Source organism: Triturus cristatus, chromosome 5_1, assembly GCF_964204655.1.
Source record: "Triturus cristatus chromosome 5_1, aTriCri1.1, whole genome shotgun sequence".
NCBI classification, from domain to species: Eukaryota; Metazoa; Chordata; class Amphibia; order Caudata; family Salamandridae; genus Triturus; species Triturus cristatus.
In genome coordinates, this window is record NC_140587.1 from 166,521,297 (window position 1) to 166,547,570 (window position 26,274).

At 42.1% G+C, this 26,274-nt stretch overlaps 1 protein-coding gene across 1 annotated transcript in view; it reads right to left on the reverse strand.

Annotated features, from left to right (window-relative positions):
• Window positions 1–26,274, reverse strand: part of LOC146830538 (X-linked retinitis pigmentosa GTPase regulator-interacting protein 1-like) — a 429,819-nt gene that overhangs the window by 194,802 nt on the left and 208,743 nt on the right. The window contains exons 11-12 of the mRNA XM_085604749.1: window positions 25,343–25,482; window positions 24,280–24,443 (exon numbers count right to left, since the gene is read on the reverse strand). Coding sequence (XP_085460875.1) covers window positions 24,280–24,443; window positions 25,343–25,482 — 304 coding nt within the window. The remainder of the gene's footprint in view (window positions 1–24,279; window positions 24,444–25,342; window positions 25,483–26,274) is intronic.

Sequence of the window (26,274 nt, forward strand, 5' to 3'; positions counted from 1 at the left end):
GCTTCTGTAACTCATCTCAGGCTCATCTGAAACAGAAGGCACTAACCAGAAATTAAAAGGGCAGCTCCCGTTCTTAACATCAGGTACCTTTATATCTAGGGTTCATGAACTGCTTCTGCCACTCATCTCAGGCTCATCTGAAACAGAAGGAACTAACCAGAAATTAAAAGGGCAGCTCCTGTCCTTAACATCAGGTACCTTTATCTCTAGGGTTCATGAACTGCTTCTGCCACTCATCTCAGGCTCATCTGAAACAGAAGGCACTAACCAGAAATTAAAAGGGCAGCTCCAGTTCTTAACATCAGGTACCTTTATATCTAGGGTTCATGAACTGCTTCTGCCACTCATCTCAGGCTCATCTGAAACAGAAGGAACTAACCAGAAATTAAAAGGGCAGCTCCTGTTCTTAACATCAGGTACCTTTATATCTAGGGTTCATGAACTGCTTCTGCCACTCATCTCCGGCTCATCTGAAACAGAAGGAACTAACCAGAAATTAAAAGGGCAGCTCCTGTTCTTAACGGATGTATGACGTTACAATGCACACTTTTACAACGCATGCACTTACAACGCATTTTTTACAACCTAAATCCATTACAACGCACTACACTTACAACGCATGACACTACAACGCATTTTTAAAAACTACCTTTACAACGCATACCATTACAACGCATAATATTAAATTGCATTTAAGGTAAGTATTAGATAGTCTATGGGTAAAAATTACTTTTCTAACTCCAGGGGGTGCAACGGTAGGGTAAGTGTTGGATAATATAGGGGTAAAAATTACTATTGTAACTCCAGGGAGTGCAACAGTAGGGTAAGTGTTGGATAGTATAGGGGTAAAAATTGCTATTCTAACTCCAGGGGGTGCAACAGTAGGGTAAGTGTTGGATAGAATAGGGGTAAAAATTGCTATTCTAACTCCAGGGGGTGCAACAGTAGGGTAAGTGTTGGATAGTATAGGGGAAAAATTGCTATTCTAACTCCAGGGGGTGCAACAGTAGGGTAAGTGTTGGATAGTATAGGGGTAAAAATTACTATTCTAACTCCAGGGGGTGCAACAGTAGGGTAAGTGTTGGATAGAATAGGGGTAAAAATTGCTATTCTAACTCCAGGGGGTGCAACAGTAGGGTAAGTGTTGGATAGTATAGGGTAAAAATTGCTATTCTAACTCCAGGGGGTGCAACAGTAGGGTAAGTGTTGGATAGTATAGGGGTAAAAATTACTATTCTAACTCCAGGGGGTGCAACAGTAGGGTAAGTGTTGGATAGTATAGGGGTAAAAATTACTATTCTAACTCCAGGGGGTGCAACAGTAGGGTAAGTGTTGGATAGTATAGGGGTAAAAATTACTATTCTAACTCCAGGGGGTGCAACAGTAGGGTAAGTGTTGGATAGTATAGGGGTAAAAATTACTATTCTAACTCCAGGGGGTGCAACAGTAGGGTAAGTGTTGGATAGTATAGGGGTAAAAATTACTATTCTAACTCCAGGGGGTGCAACAGTAGGGTAAGTGTTGGATAGTATAGGGGTAAAAATTACTATTCTAACTCCAGGGGGTGCAACAGTAGGGTAAGTGTTGGATAGTATAGGGGTAAAAATTACTATTCTAACTCCAGGGGGTGCAACAGTAGGGTAAGTGTTGGATAGTATAGGGGTAAAAATTACTATTCTAACTCCAGGGGGTGCAACAGTAGAGTAAGTGTTGGATAGTATAGGGGTAAAAATTACTATTCTAACTCCAGGGGGTGCAACAGTAGGGTAAGTGTTGGATAGTATAGGGGTAAAAATTACTATTCTATCTCCAGGGGGTGCAACAGTAGGGTAAGTGTTGGATAGTGTAGTGTAATATTATGCGTTGTAATGGTAGGCGTTGTAATGGAATGCGTTGTAAAGGTAGTTTTAAAAATGCGTTGTAGTGTCATGCGTTGTAAGTGTAGTGCATTGTAATGGATTTTGCGTTGTAAAAAATGCGTTGTAAGTGTAGTGCGTTGTAAAAGTTGCATTGTAAAGGTTGTTCCCCGTTCTTAACATCAGGTACCTTTATCTCAAGGGTTCATGAACTGCTTCTGCCACTCATCTCAGGCTCATCTGAAACAGAAGGCACTAACCAGAAATTAAAAGGGCAGCTCCTGTTCTTAACATCAGGTACCTTTATCTCTAGGGTTCATGAACTGCTTCTGCCACTCATCTCAGGCTCATCTGAAACAGAAGGCACTAACCAGAAATTAAAAGGGCAGCTCCTGTTCTTAAGATCAGGTACCTTTATCTCTAGGGTTCATGAACTGCTTCTGCCACTCATCTCAGGCTCATCTGAAACAGAAGGAACTAAACAGAAATTAAAAGGGCAGCTCCTGTTCTTAACATCAGGTACCTTTATCTCTAGGGTTCATGAACCTCTTCTGCCACTCATCTCAGGCTCATCTGAAACAGAAGGAACTAACCAGAAATTAAAAGGGCAGCTCCTGTTCTTAACATCAGGTACCTTTATCTCTAGGGTTCATGAACTGCTTCTGCCACTCATCTCAGGCTCATCGGAAACAGAAGGAACTAACCAGAAATTAAAAGGGCAGCTCCCGTTCTTAACATCAGGTACCTTTATCTCTAGGGTTCATGAACTGCTTCTGCCACTCATCTCAGGCTCATCTGAAACAGAAGGAACTAACCAGAAATTAAAAGGGCAGCTCCTGTCCTTAACATCAGGTACCTTTATCTCTAGGGTTCATGAACTGCTTCTGCCACTCATCTCAGGCTCATCTGAAACAGAAGGCACTAACCAGAAATTAAAAGGGCAGCTCCCGTTCTTAACATCGGGTACCTTTATATCTAGGGTTCATGAACTGCTTCTGCCACTCATCTCAGGCTCATCTGAAACAGAAGGAACTAACCAGAAATTAAAAGGGCAGCTCCTGTCCTTAACATCAGGTACCTTTATCTCTAGGGTTCATGAACTGCTTCTGCCACTCATCTCAGGCTCATCAGAAACAGAAGGCACTAACCAGAAATTAAAAGGGCAGCTCCTGTTCTTAACATCAGGTACCTTTATCTCTAGGGTTCATGAACTGCTTCTGCCACTCATCTCAGGCTCATCTGAAACAGAAGGAACTAACCAGAAATTAAAAGGGCAGCTCCTGTTCTTAACATCAGGTACCTTTATCTCTAGGGTTCATGAACTGCTTCTGCCACTCATCTCAGGCTCATCGGAAACAGAAGGAACTAACCAGAAATTAAAAGGGCAGCTCCCGCTCTTAACATCAGGTACCTTTATCTCTAGGGTTCATGAACTGCTTCTGCCACTCATCTCAGGCTCATCTGAAACAGAAGGAACTAACCAGAAATTAAAAGGGCAGCTCCTGTCCTTAACATCAGGTACCTTTATCTCTAGGGTTCATGAACTGCTTCTGTAACTCATCTCAGGCTCATCTGAAACAGAAGGCACTAACCAGAAATTAAAAGGGCAGCTCCCGTTCTTAACATCAGGTACCTTTATATCTAGGGTTCATGAACTGCTTCTGCCACTCATCTCAGGCTCATCTGAAACAGAAGGAACTAACCAGAAATTAAAAGGGCAGCTCCTGTCCTTAACATCAGGTACCTTTATCTCTAGGGTTCATGAACTGCTTCTGCCACTCATCTCAGGCTCATCTGAAACAGAAGGCACTAACCAGAAATTAAAAGGGCAGCTCCAGTTCTTAACATCAGGTACCTTTATATCTAGGGTTCATGAACTGCTTCTGCCACTCATCTCAGGCTCATCTGAAACAGAAGGAACTAACCAGAAATTAAAAGGGCAGCTCCTGTTCTTAACATCAGGTACCTTTATATCTAGGGTTCATGAACTGCTTCTGCCACTCATCTCCGGCTCATCTGAAACAGAAGGAACTAACCAGAAATTAAAAGGGCAGCTCCTGTTCTTAACGGATGTATGACGTTACAATGCACACTTTTACAACGCATGCACTTACAACGCATTTTTTACAACCTAAATCCATTACAACGCACTACACTTACAACGCATGACACTACAACGCATTTTTAAAAACTACCTTTACAACGCATACCATTACAACGCATAATATTAAATTGCATTTAAGGTAAGTATTAGATAGTCTATGGGTAAAAATTACTTTTCTAACTCCAGGGGGTGCAACGGTAGGGTAAGTGTTGGATAATATAGGGGTAAAAATTACTATTGTAACTCCAGGGAGTGCAACAGTAGGGTAAGTGTTGGATAGTATAGGGGTAAAAATTGCTATTCTAACTCCAGGGGGTGCAACAGTAGGGTAAGTGTTGGATAGAATAGGGGTAAAAATTGCTATTCTAACTCCAGGGGGTGCAACAGTAGGGTAAGTGTTGGATAGTATAGGGGAAAAATTGCTATTCTAACTCCAGGGGGTGCAACAGTAGGGTAAGTGTTGGATAGTATAGGGGTAAAAATTACTATTCTAACTCCAGGGGGTGCAACAGTAGGGTAAGTGTTGGATAGTATAGGGGTAAAAATTACTATTCTAACTCCAGGGGGTGCAACAGTAGGGTAAGTGTTGGATAGTATAGGGGTAAAAATTACTATTCTAACTCCAGGGGGTGCAACAGTAGGGTAAGTGTTGGATAGTATAGGGGTAAAAATTACTATTCTAACTCCAGGGGGTGCAACAGTAGGGTAAGTGTTGGATAGTATAGGGGTAAAAATTACTATTCTAACTCCAGGGGGTGCAACAGTAGGGTAAGTGTTGGATAGTATAGGGGTAAAAATTACTATTCTAACTCCAGGGGGTGCAACAGTAGGGTAAGTGTTGGATAGTATAGGGGTAAAAATTACTATTCTAACTCCAGGGGGTGCAACAGTAGAGTAAGTGTTGGATAGTATAGGGGTAAAAATTACTATTCTAACTCCAGGGGGTGCAACAGTAGGGTAAGTGTTGGATAGTATAGGGGTAAAAATTACTATTCTATCTCCAGGGGGTGCAACAGTAGGGTAAGTGTTGGATAGTGTAGTGTAATATTATGCGTTGTAATGGTAGGCGTTGTAATGGAATGCGTTGTAAAGGTAGTTTTAAAAATGCGTTGTAGTGTCATGCGTTGTAAGTGTAGTGCATTGTAATGGATTTTGCGTTGTAAAAAATGCGTTGTAAGTGTAGTGCGTTGTAAAAGTTGCATTGTAAAGGTTGTTCCCCGTTCTTAACATCAGGTACCTTTATCTCTAGGGTTCATGAACTGCTTCTGCCACTCATCTCAGGCTCATCTGAAACAGAAGGCACTAACCAGAAATTAAAAGGGCAGCTCCTGTTCTTAACATCAGGTACCTTTATCTCTAGGGTTCATGAACTGCTTCTGCCACTCATCTCAGGCTCATCTGAAACAGAAGGCACTAACCAGAAATTAAAAGGGCAGCTCCTGTTCTTAAGATCAGGTACCTTTATCTCTAGGGTTCATGAACTGCTTCTGCCACTCATCTCAGGCTCATCTGAAACAGAAGGAACTAAACAGAAATTAAAAGGGCAGCTCCTGTTCTTAACATCAGGTACCTTTATCTCTAGGGTTCATGAACTGCTTCTGCCACTCATCTCAGGCTCATCGGAAACAGAAGGAACTAACCAGAAATTAAAAGGGCAGCTCCCGCTCTTAACATCAGGTACCTTTATCTCTAGGGTTCATGAACTGCTTCTGCCACTCATCTCAGGCTCATCTGAAACAGAAGGAACTAACCAGAAATTAAAAGGGCAGCTCCTGTCCTTAACATCAGGTACCTTTATCTCTAGGGTTCATGAACTGCTTCTGTAACTCATCTCAGGCTCATCTGAAACAGAAGGCACTAACCAGAAATTAAAAGGGCAGCTCCCGTTCTTAACATCAGGTACCTTTATATCTAGGGTTCATGAACTGCTTCTGCCACTCATCTCAGGCTCATCTGAAACAGAAGGAACTAACCAGAAATTAAAAGGGCAGCTCCTGTCCTTAACATCAGGTACCTTTATCTCTAGGGTTCATGAACTGCTTCTGCCACTCATCTCAGGCTCATCTGAAACAGAAGGCACTAACCAGAAATTAAAAGGGCAGCTCCAGTTCTTAACATCAGTTACCTTTATATCTAGGGTTCATGAACTGCTTCTGCCACTCATCTCAGGCTCATCTGAAACAGAAGGAACTAACCAGAAATTAAAAGGGCAGCTCCTGTTCTTAACATCAGGTACCTTTATATCTAGGGTTCATGAACTGCTTCTGCCACTCATCTCCGGCTCATCTGAAACAGAAGGAACTAACCAGAAATTAAAAGGGCAGCTCCTGTTCTTAACGGATGTATGACGTTACAATGCACACTTTTACAACGCATGCACTTACAACGCATTTTTTACAACCTAAATCCATTACAACGCACTACACTTACAACGCATGACACTACAACGCATTTTTAAAAACTACCTTTACAACGCATACCATTACAACGCATAATATTAAATTGCATTTAAGGTAAGTATTAGATAGTCTATGGGTAAAAATTACTTTTCTAACTCCAGGGGGTGCAACGGTAGGGTAAGTGTTGGATAATATAGGGGTAAAAATTACTATTGTAACTCCAGGGAGTGCAACAGTAGGGTAAGTGTTGGATAGTATAGGGGTAAAAATTGCTATTCTAACTCCAGGGGGTGCAACAGTAGGGTAAGTGTTGGATAGAATAGGGGTAAAAATTGCTATTCTAACTCCAGGGGGTGCAACAGTAGGGTAAGTGTTGGATAGTATAGGGGAAAAATTGCTATTCTAACTCCAGGGGGTGCAACAGTAGGGTAAGTGTTGGATAGTATAGGGGTAAAAATTACTATTCTAACTCCAGGGGGTGCAACAGTAGGGTAAGTGTTGGATAGTATAGGGGTAAAAATTACTATTCTAACTCCAGGGGGTGCAACAGTAGGGTAAGTGTTGGATAGTATAGGGGTAAAAATTACTATTCTAACTCCAGGGGGTGCAACAGTAGGGTAAGTGTTGGATAGTATAGGGGTAAAAATTACTATTCTAACTCCAGGGGGTGCAACAGTAGGGTAAGTGTTGGATAGTATAGGGGTAAAAATTACTATTCTAACTCCAGGGGGTGCAACGGTAGGGTAAGTGTTGGATAGTATAGGGGTAAAAATTACTATTCTAACTCCAGGGGGTGCAACAGTAGGGTAAGTGTTGGATAGTATAGGGGTAAAAATTACTATTCTAACTCCAGGGGGTGCAACAGTAGGGTAAGTGTTGGATAGTATAGGGGTAAAAATTACTATTCTAACTCCAGGGGGTGCAACAGTAGAGTAAGTGTTGGATAGTATAGGGGTAAAAATTACTATTCTAACTCCAGGGGGTGCAACAGTAGGGTAAGTGTTGGATAGTATAGGGGTAAAAATTACTATTCTATCTCCAGGGGGTGCAACAGTAGGGTAAGTGTTGGATAGTGTAGTGTAATATTATGCGTTGTAATGGTAGGCGTTGTAATGGAATGCGTTGTAAAGGTAGTTTTAAAAATGCGTTGTAGTGTCATGCGTTGTAAGTGTAGTGCATTGTAATGGATTTTGCGTTGTAAAAAATGCGTTGTAAGTGTAGTGCGTTGTAAAAGTTGCATTGTAAAGGTTGTTCCCCGTTCTTAACATCAGGTACCTTTATCTCTAGGGTTCATGAACTGCTTCTGCCACTCATCTCAGGCTCATCTGAAACAGAAGGCACTAACCAGAAATTAAAAGGGCAGCTCCTGTTCTTAACATCAGGTACCTTTATCTCTAGGGTTCATGAACTGCTTCTGCCACTCATCTCAGGCTCATCTGAAACAGAAGGCACTAACCAGAAATTAAAAGGGCAGCTCCAGTTCTTAACATCAGGTACCTTTATATCTAGGGTTCATGAACTGCTTCTGCCACTCATCTCAGGCTCATCTGAAACAGAAGGAACTAACCAGAAATTAAAAGGGCAGCTCCTGTTCTTAACATCAGGTACCTTTATATCTAGGGTTCATGAACTGCTTCTGCCACTCATCTCCGGCTCATCTGAAACAGAAGGAACTAACCAGAAATTAAAAGGGCAGCTCCTGTTCTTAACGGATGTATGACGTTACAATGCACACTTTTACAACGCATGACACTACAACGCATTTTTAAAAACTACCTTTACAACGCATACCATTACAACGCATAATATTAAATTGCATTTAAGGTAAGTATTAGATAGTCTATGGGTAAAAATTACTTTTCTAACTCCAGGGGGTGCAACGGTAGGGTAAGTGTTGGATAATATAGGGGTAAAAATTACTATTGTAACTCCAGGGAGTGCAACAGTAGGGTAAGTGTTGGATAGTATAGGGGTAAAAATTGCTATTCTAACTCCAGGGGGTGCAACAGTAGGGTAAGTGTTGGATAGAATAGGGGTAAAAATTGCTATTCTAACTCCAGGGGGTGCAACAGTAGGGTAAGTGTTGGATAGTATAGGGGAAAAATTGCTATTCTAACTCCAGGGGGTGCAACAGTAGGGTAAGTGTTGGATAGTATAGGGGTAAAAATTACTATTCTAACTCCAGGGGGTGCAACAGTAGGGTAAGTGTTGGATAGTATAGGGGTAAAAATTACTATTCTAACTCCAGGGGGTGCAACAGTAGGGTAAGTGTTGGATAGTATAGGGGTAAAAATTACTATTCTAACTCCAGGGGGTGCAACAGTAGGGTAAGTGTTGGATAGTATAGGGGTAAAAATTACTATTCTAACTCCAGGGGGTGCAACAGTAGGGTAAGTGTTGGATAGTATAGGGGTAAAAATTACTATTCTAACTCCAGGGGGTGCAACAGTAGGGTAAGTGTTGGATAGTATAGGGGTAAAAATTACTATTCTAACTCCAGGGGGTGCAACAGTAGGGTAAGTGTTGGATAGTATAGGGGTAAAAATTACTATTCTAACTCCAGGGGGTGCAACAGTAGGGTAAGTGTTGGATAGTATAGGGGTAAAAATTACTATTCTAACTCCAGGGGGTGCAACAGTAGAGTAAGTGTTGGATAGTATAGGGGTAAAAATTACTATTCTAACTCCAGGGGGTGCAACAGTAGGGTAAGTGTTGGATAGTATAGGGGTAAAAATTACTATTCTATCTCCAGGGGGTGCAACAGTAGGGTAAGTGTTGGATAGTGTAGTGTAATATTATGCGTTGTAATGGTAGGCGTTGTAATGGAATGCGTTGTAAAGGTAGTTTTAAAAATGCGTTGTAGTGTCATGCGTTGTAAGTGTAGTGCATTGTAATGGATTTTGCGTTGTAAAAAATGCGTTGTAAGTGTAGTGCGTTGTAAAAGTTGCATTGTAAAGGTTGTTCCCCGTTCTTAACATCAGGTACCTTTATCTCAAGGGTTCATGAACTGCTTCTGCCACTCATCTCAGGCTCATCTGAAACAGAAGGCACTAACCAGAAATTAAAAGGGCAGCTCCTGTTCTTAACATCAGGTACCTTTATCTCTAGGGTTCATGAACTGCTTCTGCCACTCATCTCAGGCTCATCTGAAACAGAAGGAACTAACCAGAAATTAAAAGGGCAGCTCCTGTTCTTAACATCAGGTACCTTTATATCTAGGGTTCATGAACTGCTTCTGCCACTCATCTCAGGCTCATCTGAAACAGAAGGAACTAACCAGAAATTAAAAGGGCAGCTCCTGTTCTTAACATCAGGTACCTTTATATCTAGGGTTCATGAACTGCTTCTGCCACTCATCTCAGGCTCATCTGAAACAAAAGGAACTAACCAGAAATTAAAAGGGCAGCTCCTGTCCTTAACATCAGGTACCTTTATCTCTAGGGTTCATGAACTGCTTCTGCCACTCATCTCAGGCTCATCTGAAACAGAAGGAACTAACCAGAAATTAAAAGGGCAGCTCCTGTTCTTAACATCAGGTACCTTTATCTCCAGGGTTCATGAACTGCTTCTGCCACTCATCTCAGGCTCATCTGAAACAGAAGGAACTAACCAGAAATTAAAAGGGCAGCTCCTGTTCTTAACATCAGGTACCTTTATCTCTAGGGTTCATGAACTGCTTCTGCCACTCATCTCAGGCTCATCTGAAACAGAAGGCACTAACCAGAAATTAAAAGGGCAGCTCCTGTTCTTAACATCAGCTACCTTTATCACTAGGGTTCATGAACTGCTTCTGCCACTCATCTCAGGCTCATCTGAAACAGAAGGAACTAACCAGAAATTAAAAGGGCAGCTCCTGTTCTTAACATCAGGTACCTTTATCTCTAGGGTTCATGAACTGCTTCTGCCACTCATCTCAGGCTCATCTGAAACAGAAGGCACTAACCAGAAATTAAAAGGGCAGCTCCTGTCCTTAACATCAGGTACCTTTATCTCTAGGGTTCATGAACTGCTTCTGCCACTCATCTCAGGCTCATCGGAAACAGAAGGAACTAACCAGAAATTAAAAGGGCAGCTCCCGTTCTTAACATCAGGTACCTTTATCTCTAGGGTTCACGAACTGCTTCTGCTACTCCTCTCAGGCTCATCTGAAACAGAAGGAACTAAACAGAAATTAAAAGGGCAGCTCCTGTTCTTAACATCAGGTACCTTTATCTCTAGGGTTCATGAACTGCTTCTGCCACTCATCTCAGGCTCATCTGAAACAGAAGGAACTAACCAGAAATTAAAAGGGCAGCTCCTGTTCTTAACATCAGGTACCTTTATCTCTAGGGTTCATGAACTGCTTCTGCCACTCATCTCAGGCTCATCTGAAACAGAAGGCACTAACCAGAAATTAAAAGGGCAGCTCCTGTTCTTAACATCAGGTACCTTTATCTCCAGGGTTCATGAACTGGTTCTGCCACTCACCTCAGGCTCATCTGAAACAGAAGGCACTAACTAGAAATTAAAAAGGCAGCTCCTGTTCTTAACATCAGGTACCTTTATCTCTAGGGTTCATGAACTACTTCTGCCACTCATCTCAGGCTCATCTGAAACAGAAGGAACTAACCAGAAATTAAAAGGGCAGCTCCTGTCCTTAACATCAGGTACCTTTATCTCTAGGGTTCATGAACTGCTTCTGCCACTCATCTCAGGCTCATCTGAAACAGAAGGCACTAACCAGAAATTAAAAGGGCAGCTCCTGTCCTTAACATCAGGTACCTTTATCTCTAGGGTTCATGAACTGCTTCTGCCACTCATCTCAGGCTCATCTGAAACAGAAGGCACTAACCAGAAATTAAAAGGGCAGCTCCTGTTCTTAACATCAGGTACCTTTATCTCTAGGGTTCATGAACTGCTTCTGCCACTCATCTCAGGCTCATCTGAAACAGAAAGAACTAACCAGAAATTAAAAGGGCAGCTCCTGTTCTTAACCTCGGGTACCTTTATCTCTAGGGTTCATGAACTGCTTCTGCCACTCATCTCAGGCTCATCTGAAACAGAAGGAACTAACCAGAAATTAAAAGGCCAGCTCCTGTTCTTAACATCAGGTACCTTTATCTCTAGGGTGCATGAACTGCTTCTGCCACTCATCTCAGGCTCATCTGAAACAGAAGGAACTAACCAGAAATTAAAAGGGCAGCTCCCGTTCTTAACATCAGGTACCTTTATCTCTAGGGTTCATGAACTGCTTCTGCCACTCATCTCAGGCTCATCTGAAACAGAAGGCACTAACCAGAAATTAAAAGGGCAGATCCTGTTCTTTACATCAGGTACCTTTATCTCTAGGGTTCATGAACTGCTTCTGCCACTCATCTCAGGCTCATCTGAAACAGAAGGCACTAACCAGAAATTAAAAGGGCAGCTCCTGTTCTTAAGATCAGGTACCTTTATCTCTAGGGTTCATGAACTGCTTCTGCCACTCATCTCAGGCTCATCTGAAACAGAAGGAACTAAACAGAAATTAAAAGGGCAGCTCCTGTTCTTAACATCAGGTACCTTTATCTCTAGGGTTCATGAACTGCTTCTGCCACTCATCTCAGGCTCATCTGAAACAGAAGGCACTAACCAGAAATTAAAAGGGCAGCTCCTGTTCTTAACATCAGGTACCTTTATCTCTAGGGTTCATGAACTGCTTCTGCCACTCATCTCAGGCTCATCGGAAACAGAAGGAACTAACCAGAAATTAAAAGGGCAGCTCCCGCTCTTAACATCAGGTACCTTTATCTCTAGGGTTCATGAACTGCTTCTGCCACTCATCTCAGGCTCATCTGAAACAGAAGGAACTAACCAGAAATTAAAAGGGCAGCTCCTGTCCTTAACATCAGGTACCTTTATCTCTAGGGTTCATGAACTGCTTCTGTAACTCATCTCAGGCTCATCTGAAACAGAAGGCACTAACCAGAAATTAAAAGGGCAGCTCCCGTTCTTAACATCAGGTACCTTTATATCTAGGGTTCATGAACTGCTTCTGCACTCATCTCAGGCTCATCTGAAACAGAAGGAACTAACCAGAAATTAAAAGGGCAGCTCCTGTCCTTAACATCAGGTACCTTTATCTCTAGGGTTCATGAACTGCTTCTGCCACTCATCTCAGGCTCATCTGAAACAGAAGGCACTAACCAGAAATTAAAAGGGCAGCTCCAGTTCTTAACATCAGGTACCTTTATATCTAGGGTTCATGAACTGCTTCTGCCACTCATCTCAGGCTCATCTGAAACAGAAGGAACTAACCAGAAATTAAAAGGGCAGCTCCTGTTCTTAACATCAGGTACCTTTATATCTAGGGTTCATGAACTGCTTCTGCCACTCATCTCCGGCTCATCTGAAACAGAAGGAACTAACCAGAAATTAAAAGGGCAGCTCCTGTTCTTAACGGATGTATGACGTTACAATGCACACTTTTACAACGCATGCACTTACAACGCATTTTTTACAACCTAAATCCATTACAACGCACTACACTTACAACGCATGACACTACAACGCATTTTTAAAAACTACCTTTACAACGCATACCATTACAACGCATAATATTAAATTGCATTTAAGGTAAGTATTAGATAGTCTATGGGTAAAAATTACTTTTCTAACTCCAGGGGGTGCAACGGTAGGGTAAGTGTTGGATAATATAGGGGTAAAAATTACTATTGTAACTCCAGGGAGTGCAACAGTAGGGTAAGTGTTGGATAGTATAGGGGTAAAAATTGCTATTCTAACTCCAGGGGGTGCAACAGTAGGGTAAGTGTTGGATAGAATAGGGGTAAAAATTGCTATTCTAACTCCAGGGGGTGCAACAGTAGGGTAAGTGTTGGATAGTATAGGGGAAAAATTGCTATTCTAACTCCAGGGGGTGCAACAGTAGGGTAAGTGTTGGATAGTATAGGGGTAAAAATTACTATTCTAACTCCAGGGGGTGCAACAGTAGGGTAAGTGTTGGATAGAATAGGGGTAAAAATTGCTATTCTAACTCCAGGGGGTGCAACAGTAGGGTAAGTGTTGGATAGTATAGGGGAAAAATTGCTATTCTAACTCCAGGGGGTGCAACAGTAGGGTAAGTGTTGGATAGTATAGGGGTAAAAATTACTATTCTAACTCCAGGGGGTGCAACAGTAGGGTAAGTGTTGGATAGTATAGGGGTAAAAATTACTATTCTAACTCCAGGGGGTGCAACAGTAGGGTAAGTGTTGGATAGTATAGGGGTAAAAATTACTATTCTAACTCCAGGGGGTGCAACAGTAGGGTAAGTGTTGGATAGTATAGGGGTAAAAATTACTATTCTAACTCCAGGGGGTGCAACAGTAGGGTAAGTGTTGGATAGTATAGGGGTAAAAATTACTATTCTAACTCCAGGGGGTGCAACAGTAGGGTAAGTGTTGGATAGTATAGGGGTAAAAATTACTATTCTAACTCCAGGGGGTGCAACAGTAGGGTAAGTGTTGGATAGTATAGGGGTAAAAATTACTATTCTAACTCCAGGGGGTGCAACAGTAGAGTAAGTGTTGGATAGTATAGGGGTAAAAATTACTATTCTAACTCCAGGGGGTGCAACAGTAGGGTAAGTGTTGGATAGTATAGGGGTAAAAATTACTATTCTATCTCCAGGGGGTGCAACAGTAGGGTAAGTGTTGGATAGTATAGTGTAATATTATGCGTTGTAATGGTAGGCGTTGTAATGGAATGCGTTGTAAAGGTAGTTTTAAAAATGCGTTGTAGTGTCATGCGTTGTAAGTGTAGTGCATTGTAATGGATTTTGCGTTGTAAAAAATGCGTTGTAAGTGTAGTGCGTTGTAAAAGTTGCATTGTAAAGGTTGTTCCCCGTTCTTAACATCAGGTACCTTTATCTCAAGGGTTCATGAACTGCTTCTGCCACTCATCTCAGGCTCATCTGAAACAGAAGGCACTAACCAGAAATTAAAAGGGCAGCTCCTGTTCTTTACATCAGGTACCTTTATCTCTAGGGTTCATGAACCTCTTCTGCCACTCATCTCAGGCTCATCTGAAACAGAAGGAACTAACCAGAAATTAAAAGGGCAGCTCCTGTTCTTAACATCAGGTACCTTTATCTCTAGGGTTCATGAACTGCTTCTGCCACTCATCTCAGGCTCATCGGAAACAGAAGGAACTAACCAGAAATTAAAAGGGCAGCTCCCGTTCTTAACATCAGGTACCTTTATCTCTAGGGTTCATGAACTGCTTCTGCCACTCATCTCAGGCTCATCTGAAACAGAAGGAACTAACCAGAAATTAAAAGGGCAGCTCCTGTCCTTAACATCAGGTACCTTTATCTCTAGGGTTCATGAACTGCTTCTGCCACTCATCTCAGGCTCATCTGAAACAGAAGGCACTAACCAGAAATTAAAAGGGCAGCTCCCGTTCTTAACATCGGGTACCTTTATATCTAGGGTTCATGAACTGCTTCTGCCACTCATCTCAGGCTCATCTGAAACAGAAGGAACTAACCAGAAATTAAAAGGGCAGCTCCTGTCCTTAACATCAGGTACCTTTATCTCTAGGGTTCATGAACTGCTTCTGCCACTCATCTCAGGCTCATCAGAAACAGAAGGCACTAACCAGAAATTAAAAGGGCAGCTCCTGTTCTTAACATCAGGTACCTTTATCTCTAGGGTTCATGAACTGCTTCTGCCACTCATCTCAGGCTCATCTGAAACAGAAGGAACTAACCAGAAATTAAAAGGGCAGCTCCTGTTCTTAACATCAGGTACCTTTATCTCTAGGGTTCATGAACTGCTTCTGCCACTCATCTCAGGCTCATCGGAAACAGAAGGAACTAACCAGAAATTAAAAGGGCAGCTCCCGCTCTTAACATCAGGTACCTTTATCTCTAGGGTTCATGAACTGCTTCTGCCACTCATCTCAGGCTCATCTGAAACAGAAGGAACTAACCAGAAATTAAAAGGGCAGCTCCTGTCCTTAACATCAGGTACCTTTATCTCTAGGGTTCATGAACTGCTTCTGTAACTCATCTCAGGCTCATCTGAAACAGAAGGCACTAACCAGAAATTAAAAGGGCAGCTCCCGTTCTTAACATCAGGTACCTTTATATCTAGGGTTCATGAACTGCTTCTGCCACTCATCTCAGGCTCATCTGAAACAGAAGGAACTAACCAGAAATTAAAAGGGCAGCTCCTGTCCTTAACATCAGGTACCTTTATCTCTAGGGTTCATGAACTGCTTCTGCCACTCATCTCAGGCTCATCTGAAACAGAAGGCACTAACCAGAAATTAAAAGGGCAGCTCCAGTTCTTAACATCAGGTACCTTTATATCTAGGGTTCATGAACTGCTTCTGCCACTCATCTCAGGCTCATCTGAAACAGAAGGAACTAACCAGAAATTAAAAGGGCAGCTCCTGTTCTTAACATCAGGTACCTTTATATCTAGGGTTCATGAACTGCTTCTGCCACTCATCTCCGGCTCATCTGAAACAGAAGGAACTAACCAGAAATTAAAAGGGCAGCTCCTGTTCTTAACGGATGTATGACGTTACAATGCACACTTTTACAACGCATGCACTTACAACGCATTTTTTACAACCTAAATCCATTACAACGCACTACACTTACAACGCATGACACTACAACGCATTTTTAAAAACTACCTTTACAACGCATACCATTACAACGCATAATATTAAATTGCATTTAAGGTAAGTATTAGATAGTCTATGGGTAAAAATTACTTTTCTAACTCCAGGGGGTGCAACGGTAGGGTAAGTGTTGGATAATATAGGGGTAAAAATTACTATTGTAACTCCAGGGAGTGCAACAGTAGGGTAAGTGTTGGATAGTATAGGGGTAAAAATTGCTATTCTAACTCCAGGGGGTGCAACAGTAGGGTAAGTGTTGGATAGAATAGGGGTAAAAATTGCTATTCTAACTCCAGGGGGTGCAACAGTAGGGTAAGTGTTGGATAGTATAGGGGAAAAATTGCTATTCTAACTCCAGGGGGTGCAACAGTAGGGTAAGTGTTGGATAGTATAGGGGTAAAAATTACTATTCTAACTCCAGGGGGTGCAACAGTAGGGTAAGTGTTGGATAGTATAGGGGTAAAAATTACTATTCTAACTCCAGGGGGTGCAACAGTAGGGTAAGTGTTGGATAGTATAGGGGTAAAAATTACTATTCTAACTCCAGGGGGTGCAACAGTAGGGTAAGTGTTGGATAGTATAGGGGTAAAAATTACTATTCTAACTCCAGGGGGTGCAACAGTAGGGTAAGTGTTGGATAGTATAGGGGTAAAAATTACTATTCTAACTCCAGGGGGTGCAACAGTAGGGTAAGTGTTGGATAGTATAGGGGTAAAAATTACTATTCTAACTCCAGGGGGTGCAACAGTAGGGTAAGTGTTGGATAGTATAGGGGTAAAAATTACTATTCTAACTCCAGGGGGTGCAACAGTAGAGTAAGTGTTGGATAGTATAGGGGTAAAAATTACTATTCTAACTCCAGGGGGTGCAACAGTAGGGTAAGTGTTGGATAGTATAGGGGTAAAAATTACTATTCTATCTCCAGGGGGTGCAACAGTAGGGTAAGTGTTGGATAGTGTAGTGTAATATTATGCGTTGTAATGGTAGGCGTTGTAATGGAATGCGTTGTAAAGGTAGTTTTAAAAATGCGTTGTAGTGTCATCCGTTGTAAGTGTAGTGCATTGTAATGGATTTTGCGTTGTAAAAAATGCGTTGTAAGTGTAGTGCGTTGTAAAAGTTGCATTGTAAAGGTTGTTCCCCGTTCTTAACATCAGGTACCTTTATCTCTAGGGTTCATGAACTGCTTCTGCCACTCATCTCAGGCTCATCTGAAACAGAAGGCACTAACCAGAAATTAAAAGGGCAGCTCCTGTTCTTAACATCAGGTACCTTTATCTCTAGGGTTCATGAACTGCTTCTGCCACTCATCTCAGGCTCATCTGAAACAGAAGGCACTAACCAGAAATTAAAAGGGCAGCTCCTGTTCTTAAGATCAGGTACCTTTATCTCTAGGGTTCATGAACTGCTTCTGCCACTCATCTCAGGCTCATCTGAAACAGAAGGAACTAAACAGAAATTAAAAGGGCAGCTCCTGTTCTTAACATCAGGTACCTTTATCTCTAGGGTTCATGAACTGCTTCTGCCACTCATCTCAGGCTCATCGGAAACAGAAGGAACTAACCAGAAATTAAAAGGGCAGCTCCCGCTCTTAACATCAGGTACCTTTATCTCTAGGGTTCATGAACTGCTTCTGCCACTCATCTCAGGCTCATCTGAAACAGAAGGAACTAACCAGAAATTAAAAGGGCAGCTCCTGTCCTTAACATCAGGTACCTTTATCTCTAGGGTTCATGAACTGCTTCTGTAACTCATCTCAGGCTCATCTGAAACAGAAGGCACTAACCAGAAATTAAAAGGGCAGCTCCCGTTCTTAACATCAGGTACCTTTATATCTAGGGTTCATGAACTGCTTCTGCCACTCATCTCAGGCTCATCTGAAACAGAAGGAACTAACCAGAAATTAAAAGGGCAGCTCCTGTCCTTAACATCAGGTACCTTTATCTCTAGGGTTCATGAACTGCTTCTGCCACTCATCTCAGGCTCATCTGAAACAGAAGGCACTAACCAGAAATTAAAAGGGCAGCTCCAGTTCTTAACATCAGGTACCTTTATATCTAGGGTTCATGAACTGCTTCTGCCACTCATCTCAGGCTCATCTGAAACAGAAGGAACTAACCAGAAATTAAAAGGGCAGCTCCTGTTCTTAACATCAGGTACCTTTATATCTAGGGTTCATGAACTGCTTCTGCCACTCATCTCCGGCTCATCTGAAACAGAAGGAACTAACCAGAAATTAAAAGGGCAGCTCCTGTTCTTAACGGATGTATGACGTTACAATGCACACTTTTACAACGCATGCACTTACAACGCATTTTTTACAACCTAAATCCATTACAACGCACTACACTTACAACGCATGACACTACAACGCATTTTTAAAAACTACCTTTACAACGCATACCATTACAACGCATAATATTAAATTGCATTTAAGGTAAGTATTAGATAGTCTATGGGTAAAAATTACTTTTCTAACTCCAGGGGGTGCAACGGTAGGGTAAGTGTTGGATAATATAGGGGTAAAAATTACTATTGTAACTCCAGGGAGTGCAACAGTAGGGTAAGTGTTGGATAGTATAGGGGTAAAAATTGCTATTCTAACTCCAGGGGGTGCAACAGTAGGGTAAGTGTTGGATAGAATAGGGGTAAAAATTGCTATTCTAACTCCAGGGGGTGCAACAGTAGGGTAAGTGTTGGATAGTATAGGGGAAAAATTGCTATTCTAACTCCAGGGGGTGCAACAGTAGGGTAAGTGTTGGATAGTATAGGGGTAAAAATTACTATTCTAACTCCAGGGGGTGCAACAGTAGGGTAAGTGTTGGATAGTATAGGGGTAAAAATTACTATTCTAACTCCAGGGGGTGCAACAGTAGGGTAAGTGTTGGATAGTATAGGGGTAAAAATTACTATTCTAACTCCAGGGGGTGCAACAGTAGGGTAAGTGTTGGATAGTATAGGGGTAAAAATTACTATTCTAACTCCAGGGGGTGCAACAGTAGGGTAAGTGTTGGATAGTATAGGGGTAAAAATTACTATTCTAACTCCAGGGGGTGCAACGGTAGGGTAAGTGTTGGATAGTATAGGGGTAAAAATTACTATTCTAACTCCAGGGGGTGCAACAGTAGGGTAAGTGTTGGATAGTATAGGGGTAAAAATTACTATTCTAACTCCAGGGGGTGCAACAGTAGGGTAAGTGTTGGATAGTATAGGGGTAAAAATTACTATTCTAACTCCAGGGGGTGCAACAGTAGAGTAAGTGTTGGATAGTATAGGGGTAAAAATTACTATTCTAACTCCAGGGGGTGCAACAGTAGGGTAAGTGTTGGATAGTATAGGGGTAAAAATTACTATTCTATCTCCAGGGGGTGCAACAGTAGGGTAAGTGTTGGATAGTGTAGTGTAATATTATGCGTTGTAATGGTAGGCGTTGTAATGGAATGCGTTGTAAAGGTAGTTTTAAAAATGCGTTGTAGTGTCATGCGTTGTAAGTGTAGTGCATTGTAATGGATTTTGCGTTGTAAAAAATGCGTTGTAAGTGTAGTGCGTTGTAAAAGTTGCATTGTAAAGGTTGTTCCCCGTTCTTAACATCAGGTACCTTTATCTCTAGGGTTCATGAACTGCTTCTGCCACTCATCTCAGGCTCATCTGAAACAGAAGGCACTAACCAGAAATTAAAAGGGCAGCTCCTGTTCTTAACATCAGGTACCTTTATCTCTAGGGTTCATGAACTGCTTCTGCCACTCATCTCAGGCTCATCTGAAACAGAAGGCACTAACCAGAAATTAAAAGGGCAGCTCCAGTTCTTAACATCAGGTACCTTTATATCTAGGGTTCATGAACTGCTTCTGCCACTCATCTCAGGCTCATCTGAAACAGAAGGAACTAACCAGAAATTAAAAGGGCAGCTCCTGTTCTTAACATCAGGTACCTTTATATCTAGGGTTCATGAACTGCTTCTGCCACTCATCTCCGGCTCATCTGAAACAGAAGGAACTAACCAGAAATTAAAAGGGCAGCTCCTGTTCTTAACGGATGTATGACGTTACAATGCACACTTTTACAACGCATGCACTTACAACGCATTTTTTACAACCTAAATCCATTACAACGCACTACACTTACAACGCATGACACTACAACGCATTTTTAAAAACTACCTTTACAACGCATACCATTACAACGCATAATATTAAATTGCATTTAAGGTAAGTATTAGATAGTCTATGGGTAAAAATTACTTTTCTAACTCCAGGGGGTGCAACGGTAGGGTAAGTGTTGGATAATATAGGGGTAAAAATTACTATTGTAACTCCAGGGAGTGCAACACTAGGGTAAGTGTTGGATAGTATAGGGGTAAAAATTGCTATTCTAACTCCAGGGGGTGCAACAGTAGGGTAAGTGTTGGATAGAATAGGGGTAAAAATTGCTATTCTAACTCCAGGGGGTGCAACAGTAGGGTAAGTGTTGGATAGTATAGGGGAAAAATTGCTATTCTAACTCCAGGGGGTGCAACAGTAGGGTAAGTGTTGGATAGTATAGGGGTAAAAATTACTATTCTAACTCCAGGGGGTGCAACAGTAGGGTAAGTGTTGGATAGTATAGGGGTAAAAATTACTATTCTAACTCCAGGGGGTGCAACAGTAGGGTAAGTGTTGGATAGTATAGGGGTAAAAATTACTATTCTAACTCCAGGGGGTGCAACAGTAGGGTAAGTGTTGGATAGTATAGGGGTAAAAATTACTATTCTAACTCCAGGGGGTGCAACAGTAGGGTAAGTGTTGGATAGTATAGGGGTAAAAATTACTATTCTAACTCCAGGGGGTGCAACAGTAGGGTAAGTGTTGGATAGTATAGGGGTAAAAATTACTATTCTAACTCCAGGGGGTGCAACAGTAGGGTAAGTGTTGGATAGTATAGGGGTAAAAATTACTATTCTAACTCCAGGGGGTGCAACAGTAGGGTAAGTGTTGGATAGTATAGGGGTAAAAATTACTATTCTAACTCCAGGGGGTGCAACAGTAGAGTAAGTGTTGGATAGTATAGGGGTAAAAATTACTATTCTAACTCCAGGGGGTGCAACAGTAGGGTAAGTGTTGGATAGTATAGGGGTAAAAATTACTATTCTATCTCCAGGGGGTGCAACAGTAGGGTAAGTGTTGGATAGTGTAGTGTAATATTATGCGTTGTAATGGTAGGCGTTGTAATGGAATGCGTTGTAAAGGTAGTTTTAAAAATGCGTTGTAGTGTCATGCGTTGTAAGTGTAGTGCATTGTAATGGATTTTGCGTTGTAAAAAATGCGTTGTAAGTGTAGTGCGTTGTAAAAGTTGCATTGTAAAGGTTGTTCCCCGTTCTTAACATCAGGTACCTTTATCTCAAGGGTTCATGAACTGCTTCTGCCACTCATCTCAGGCTCATCTGAAACAGAAGGCACTAACCAGAAATTAAAAGGGCAGCTCCTGTTCTTAACATCAGGTACCTTTATCTCTAGGGTTCATGAACTGCTTCTGCCACTCATCTCAGGCTCATCTGAAACAGAAGGAACTAACCAGAAATTAAAAGGGCAGCTCCTGTTCTTAACATCAGGTACCTTTATATCTAGGGTTCATGAACTGCTTCTGCCACTCATCTCAGGCTCATCTGAAACAGAAGGAACTAACCAGAAATTAAAAGGGCAGCTCCTGTTCTTAACATCAGGTACCTTTATATCTAGGGTTCATGAACTGCTTCTGCCACTCATCTCAGGCTCATCTGAAACAAAAGGAACTAACCAGAAATTAAAAGGGCAGCTCCTGTTCTTAACATCAGGTACCTTTATCTCTAGGGTTCATGAACTGCTTCTGCCACTCATCTCAGGCTCATCTGAAACAGAAGGAACTAACCAGAAATTAAAAGGGCAGCTCCTGTTCTTAACATCAGGTACCTTTATCTCCAGGGTTCATGAACTGCTTCTGCCACTCATCTCAGGCTCATCTGAAACAGAAGGAACTAACCAGAAATTAAAAGGGCAGCTCCTGTTCTTAACATCAGGTACCTTTATCTCTAGGGTTCATGAACTGCTTCTGCCACTCATCTCAGGCTCATCTGAAACAGAAGGCACTAACCAGAAATTAAAAGGGCAGCTCCTGTTCTTAACATCAGCTACCTTTATCACTAGGGTTCATGAACTGCTTCTGCCACTCATCTCAGGCTCATCTGAAACAGAAGGAACTAACCAGAAATTAAAAGGGCAGCTCCTGTTCTTAACATCAGGTACCTTTATCTCTAGGGTTCATGAACTGCTTCTGCCACTCATCTCAGGCTCATCTGAAACAGAAGGCACTAACCAGAAATTAAAAGGGCAGCTCCTGTCCTTAACATCAGGTACCTTTATCTCTAGGGTTCATGAACTGCTTCTGCCACTCATCTCAGGCTCATCGGAAACAGAAGGAACTAACCAGAAATTAAAAGGGCAGCTCCCGTTCTTAACATCAGGTACCTTTATCTCTAGGGTTCACGAACTGCTTCTGCTACTCCTCTCAGGCTCATCTGAAACAGAAGGAACTAAACAGAAATTAAAAGGGCAGCTCCTGTTCTTAACATCAGGTACCTTTATCTCTAGGGTTCATGAACTGCTTCTGCCACTCATCTCAGGCTCATCTGAAACAGAAGGAACTAACCAGAAATTAAAAGGGCAGCTCCTGTTCTTAACATCAGGTACCTTTATCTCTAGGGTTCATGAACTGCTTCTGCCACTCATCTCAGGCTCATCTGAAACAGAAGGCACTAACCAGAAATTAAAAGGGCAGCTCCTGTTCTTAACATCAGGTACCTTTATCTCCAGGGTTCATGAACTGGTTCTGCCACTCATCTCAGGCTCATCTGAAACAGAAGGCACTAACCAGAAATTAAAAGGGCAGCTCCTGTCCTTAACATCAGGTACCTTTATCTCTAGGGTTCATGAACTGCTTCTGCCACTCATCTCAGGCTCATCTGAAACAGAAGGCACTAACCAGAAATTAAAAGGGCAGCTCCTGTCCTTAACATCAGGTACCTTTATCTCTAGGGTTCATGAACTGCTTCTGCCACTCATCTCAGGCTCATCTGAAACAGAAGGCACTAACCAGAAATTAAAAGGGCAGCTCCTGTTCTTAACATCAGGTACCTTTATCTCTAGGGTTCATGAACTGCTTCTGCCACTCATCTCAGGCTCATCTGAAACAGAAAGAACTAACCAGAAATTAAAAGGGCAGCTCCTGTTCTTAACCTCGGGTACCTTTATCTCTAGGGTTCATGAACTGCTTCTGCCACTCATCTCAGGCTCATCTGAAACAGAAGGAACTAACCAGAAATTAAAAGGCCAGCTCCTGTTCTTAACATCAGGTACCTTTATCTCTAGGGTGCATGAACTGCTTCTGCCACTCATCTCAGGCTCATCTGAAACAGAAGGAACTAACCAGAAATTAAAAGGGCAGCTCCCGTTCTTAACATCAGGTACCTTTATCTCTAGGGTTCATGAACTGCTTCTGCCACTCATCTCAGGCTCATCTGAAACAGAAGGCACTAACCAGAAATTAAAAGGGCAGATCCTGTTCTTTACATCAGGTACCTTTATCTCTAGGGTTCATGAACTGCTTCTGCCACTCATCTCAGGCTCATCTGAAACAGAAGGCACTAACCAGAAATTAAAAGGGCAGCTCCTGTTCTTAAGATCAGGTACCTTTATCTCTAGGGTTCATGAACTGCTTCTGCCACTCATCTCAGGCTCATCTGAAACAGAAGGAACTAAACAGAAATTAAAAGGGCAGCTCCTGTTCTTAACATCAGGTACCTTTATCTCTAGGGTTCATGAACTGCTTCTGCCACTCATCTCAGGCTCATCTGAAACAGAAGGCACTAACCAGAAATTAAAAGGGCAGCTCCTGTTCTTAACATCAGGTACCTTTATCTCTAGGGTTCATGAACTGCTTCTGCCACTAATCTCAGGCTAATAGCAAGTATCTTGATGTATGAGCTAACAGAGAGGTTCAACTCACTAAACCACAGACTAATAAGCAAGCATCTGCCGTGCAAACCTCGTCCCCTTGATGGTGGCTGGGACTGGCGATGCTTCACAGCTGGCCTGACCTAGGAGAAGTCAACATCCAGGCCTGTCAACTTGCATCGACATTCAAGTTGCAATTCAAACGTCTGTACAACTGGGAAACCACTCAGTGGATTCCATAAACATGTACAATGCAGGCTACGCACAGATGAATTTCACACGAGAAGTCTTGACGCTGGTCTGCTGCCTACCTGTGGTGGGTTTGGGGTGCGTCTTGGTTCGGACGGCCAGCAGTCTGTGGATGAAGATGACAAGATGGCATGCACCTTCCCTTGTAGCAGGAGAGCTTCCTGTTTCTGCTCTAGGAGTTGCAGCTGCATCCAGCGGACTTCTTTCTTGAGTTCCTCATTGCGACCTGAAAAGGAAAGGTGTTCCTTGGCAGACTCTTGGATAACCCTATCTGTTGTTCTTGTCACTTGCTATATGGTAGACAAAGCACTCATTGGATGAAGGTTGTTTCTGCCCTAATGTACCACTGGGGCCCGATCTTCAAATGACGCCATTTCCTGTGTCCCCGAGCCTCCTTAATGTTGGCCTTAGATGGAATGATTAACAGAAGGGTCGAGCAACCGACATGAAGACAGATGCACAGAGGAAGAAGCAAACATAGTCACAAAGAACTATGCGCATTGATGAGAAGCAGATACTTATACAGAGAAACAGATACATTAATAAGGGGTCAATGGTCAGTTGCGAGTGGAAAGTTATAGAAAAAGGTGAAGAAAACAAAGTGAAACAGAGTGGGCAGAAATCTGTTGTGTAGGGTTAGAAATTCTTTCAAGTCTATGTGTTTCTGTAGTCTGGGGTCTGACTTGGAAGACAAACAGATAGGGACGCAAACATTTGAACACAAGAAAATAGACAGAAAAAATGTATGACACATAGATGAGCGGTAGATGGGAAATGGACAGGGAGGTAGACAAATGGACATTTGGGGTCAGAGATATGTCAGACACATGGGCCTCTGACTACATAGATCAACATACAGACAATCATACTCAAAGTAGATATTGGGAGGGATAGAAACATACAATGATAACTTCACAATTAGGCCTTTATCACACTTCACAGATATACCACAACACAATGTTAGCTTCTTCGGCTTCTTAGCATCTGCTGGCTTTATTTGTTCCCTGTAGAGTACCCCCTCCTAAGGCCAGCCAGGAGTCTGGCCCTTTCTGCCCATGCAATCTTGATTTCCCCAAATTGCACCAATGCAGCCATGTAAGTAGGAAAGGTAAGACATATCCGCACCTCCTTCTCTCTCCAGTGTCTCCTGCAGCTCCCTCTTGGCTGACATCTCTGCTTTCAGCTTTTCTTCCAGACATAAGATTTCCTGCCGCAGCTGTTCTTCCATAGACTTCCAACAATGTTGATTTTCCAAAGTCAGAGCACTAGGGAAGGGAGGGGTGGATTAGAATGGAGAAGCGGGAGACAGGTCAGTGAATCAAGGCCAGAGTTCTTCAGAGTGAACCTCTTCCAGGCAAAGATTCACTTCTCATAACATGCATTCCATGTGAAAGCAAGCACAGCATCCAGTGATACCAACACCAGTCATTAGTCTCCTCTGGGTCTAGCTATCTCTTCCCGCTCCACTACCAGTCGACGAACAAGAGACTCGGGCCCAGTAACATTAGCAGATGAAGTGAGGGTGGGTTATTGGTAATTTCCCTACTCTATTATCTGTCACCCAGACAGTTTGCTTTTCAGATTCTCCATGGGCCTGTACTTTGATGCTTCCCTCTAGACTTGTTTAGCTAAAAAAGAAATCAATGTTGTGACAATGGCCAAAGTGTCTTAAGGAATCTTGAGACCTTAAGCTGAGCTCTCAACAATTTTTTGGGGGGAAACTGATTATGCATGATTTTTATATTGAATTAAAAAATATATATATATTTGTATTGATAGATTTGAAATAGAAAAGAGAAAATATTACTAGAACTAGACAACAGAGAAAAAACAAGATTCTACAAGTACATTAAAGTAGGTAGACGGAGAGCATGGACAAGTAATGTCTGTTAACCATAGAGTTGTCATTGACCAGTATTAACTCAATGAACAACTAGATTAGGAGAATGATAATATATCAATGCTATATATTCGAAAAGAGAGAAACATTCTAATAGAGAGAGACTGTGTGGTATTTGAAGATATAATCAGAAAATAAATAAGGGCTATTCAGTGTA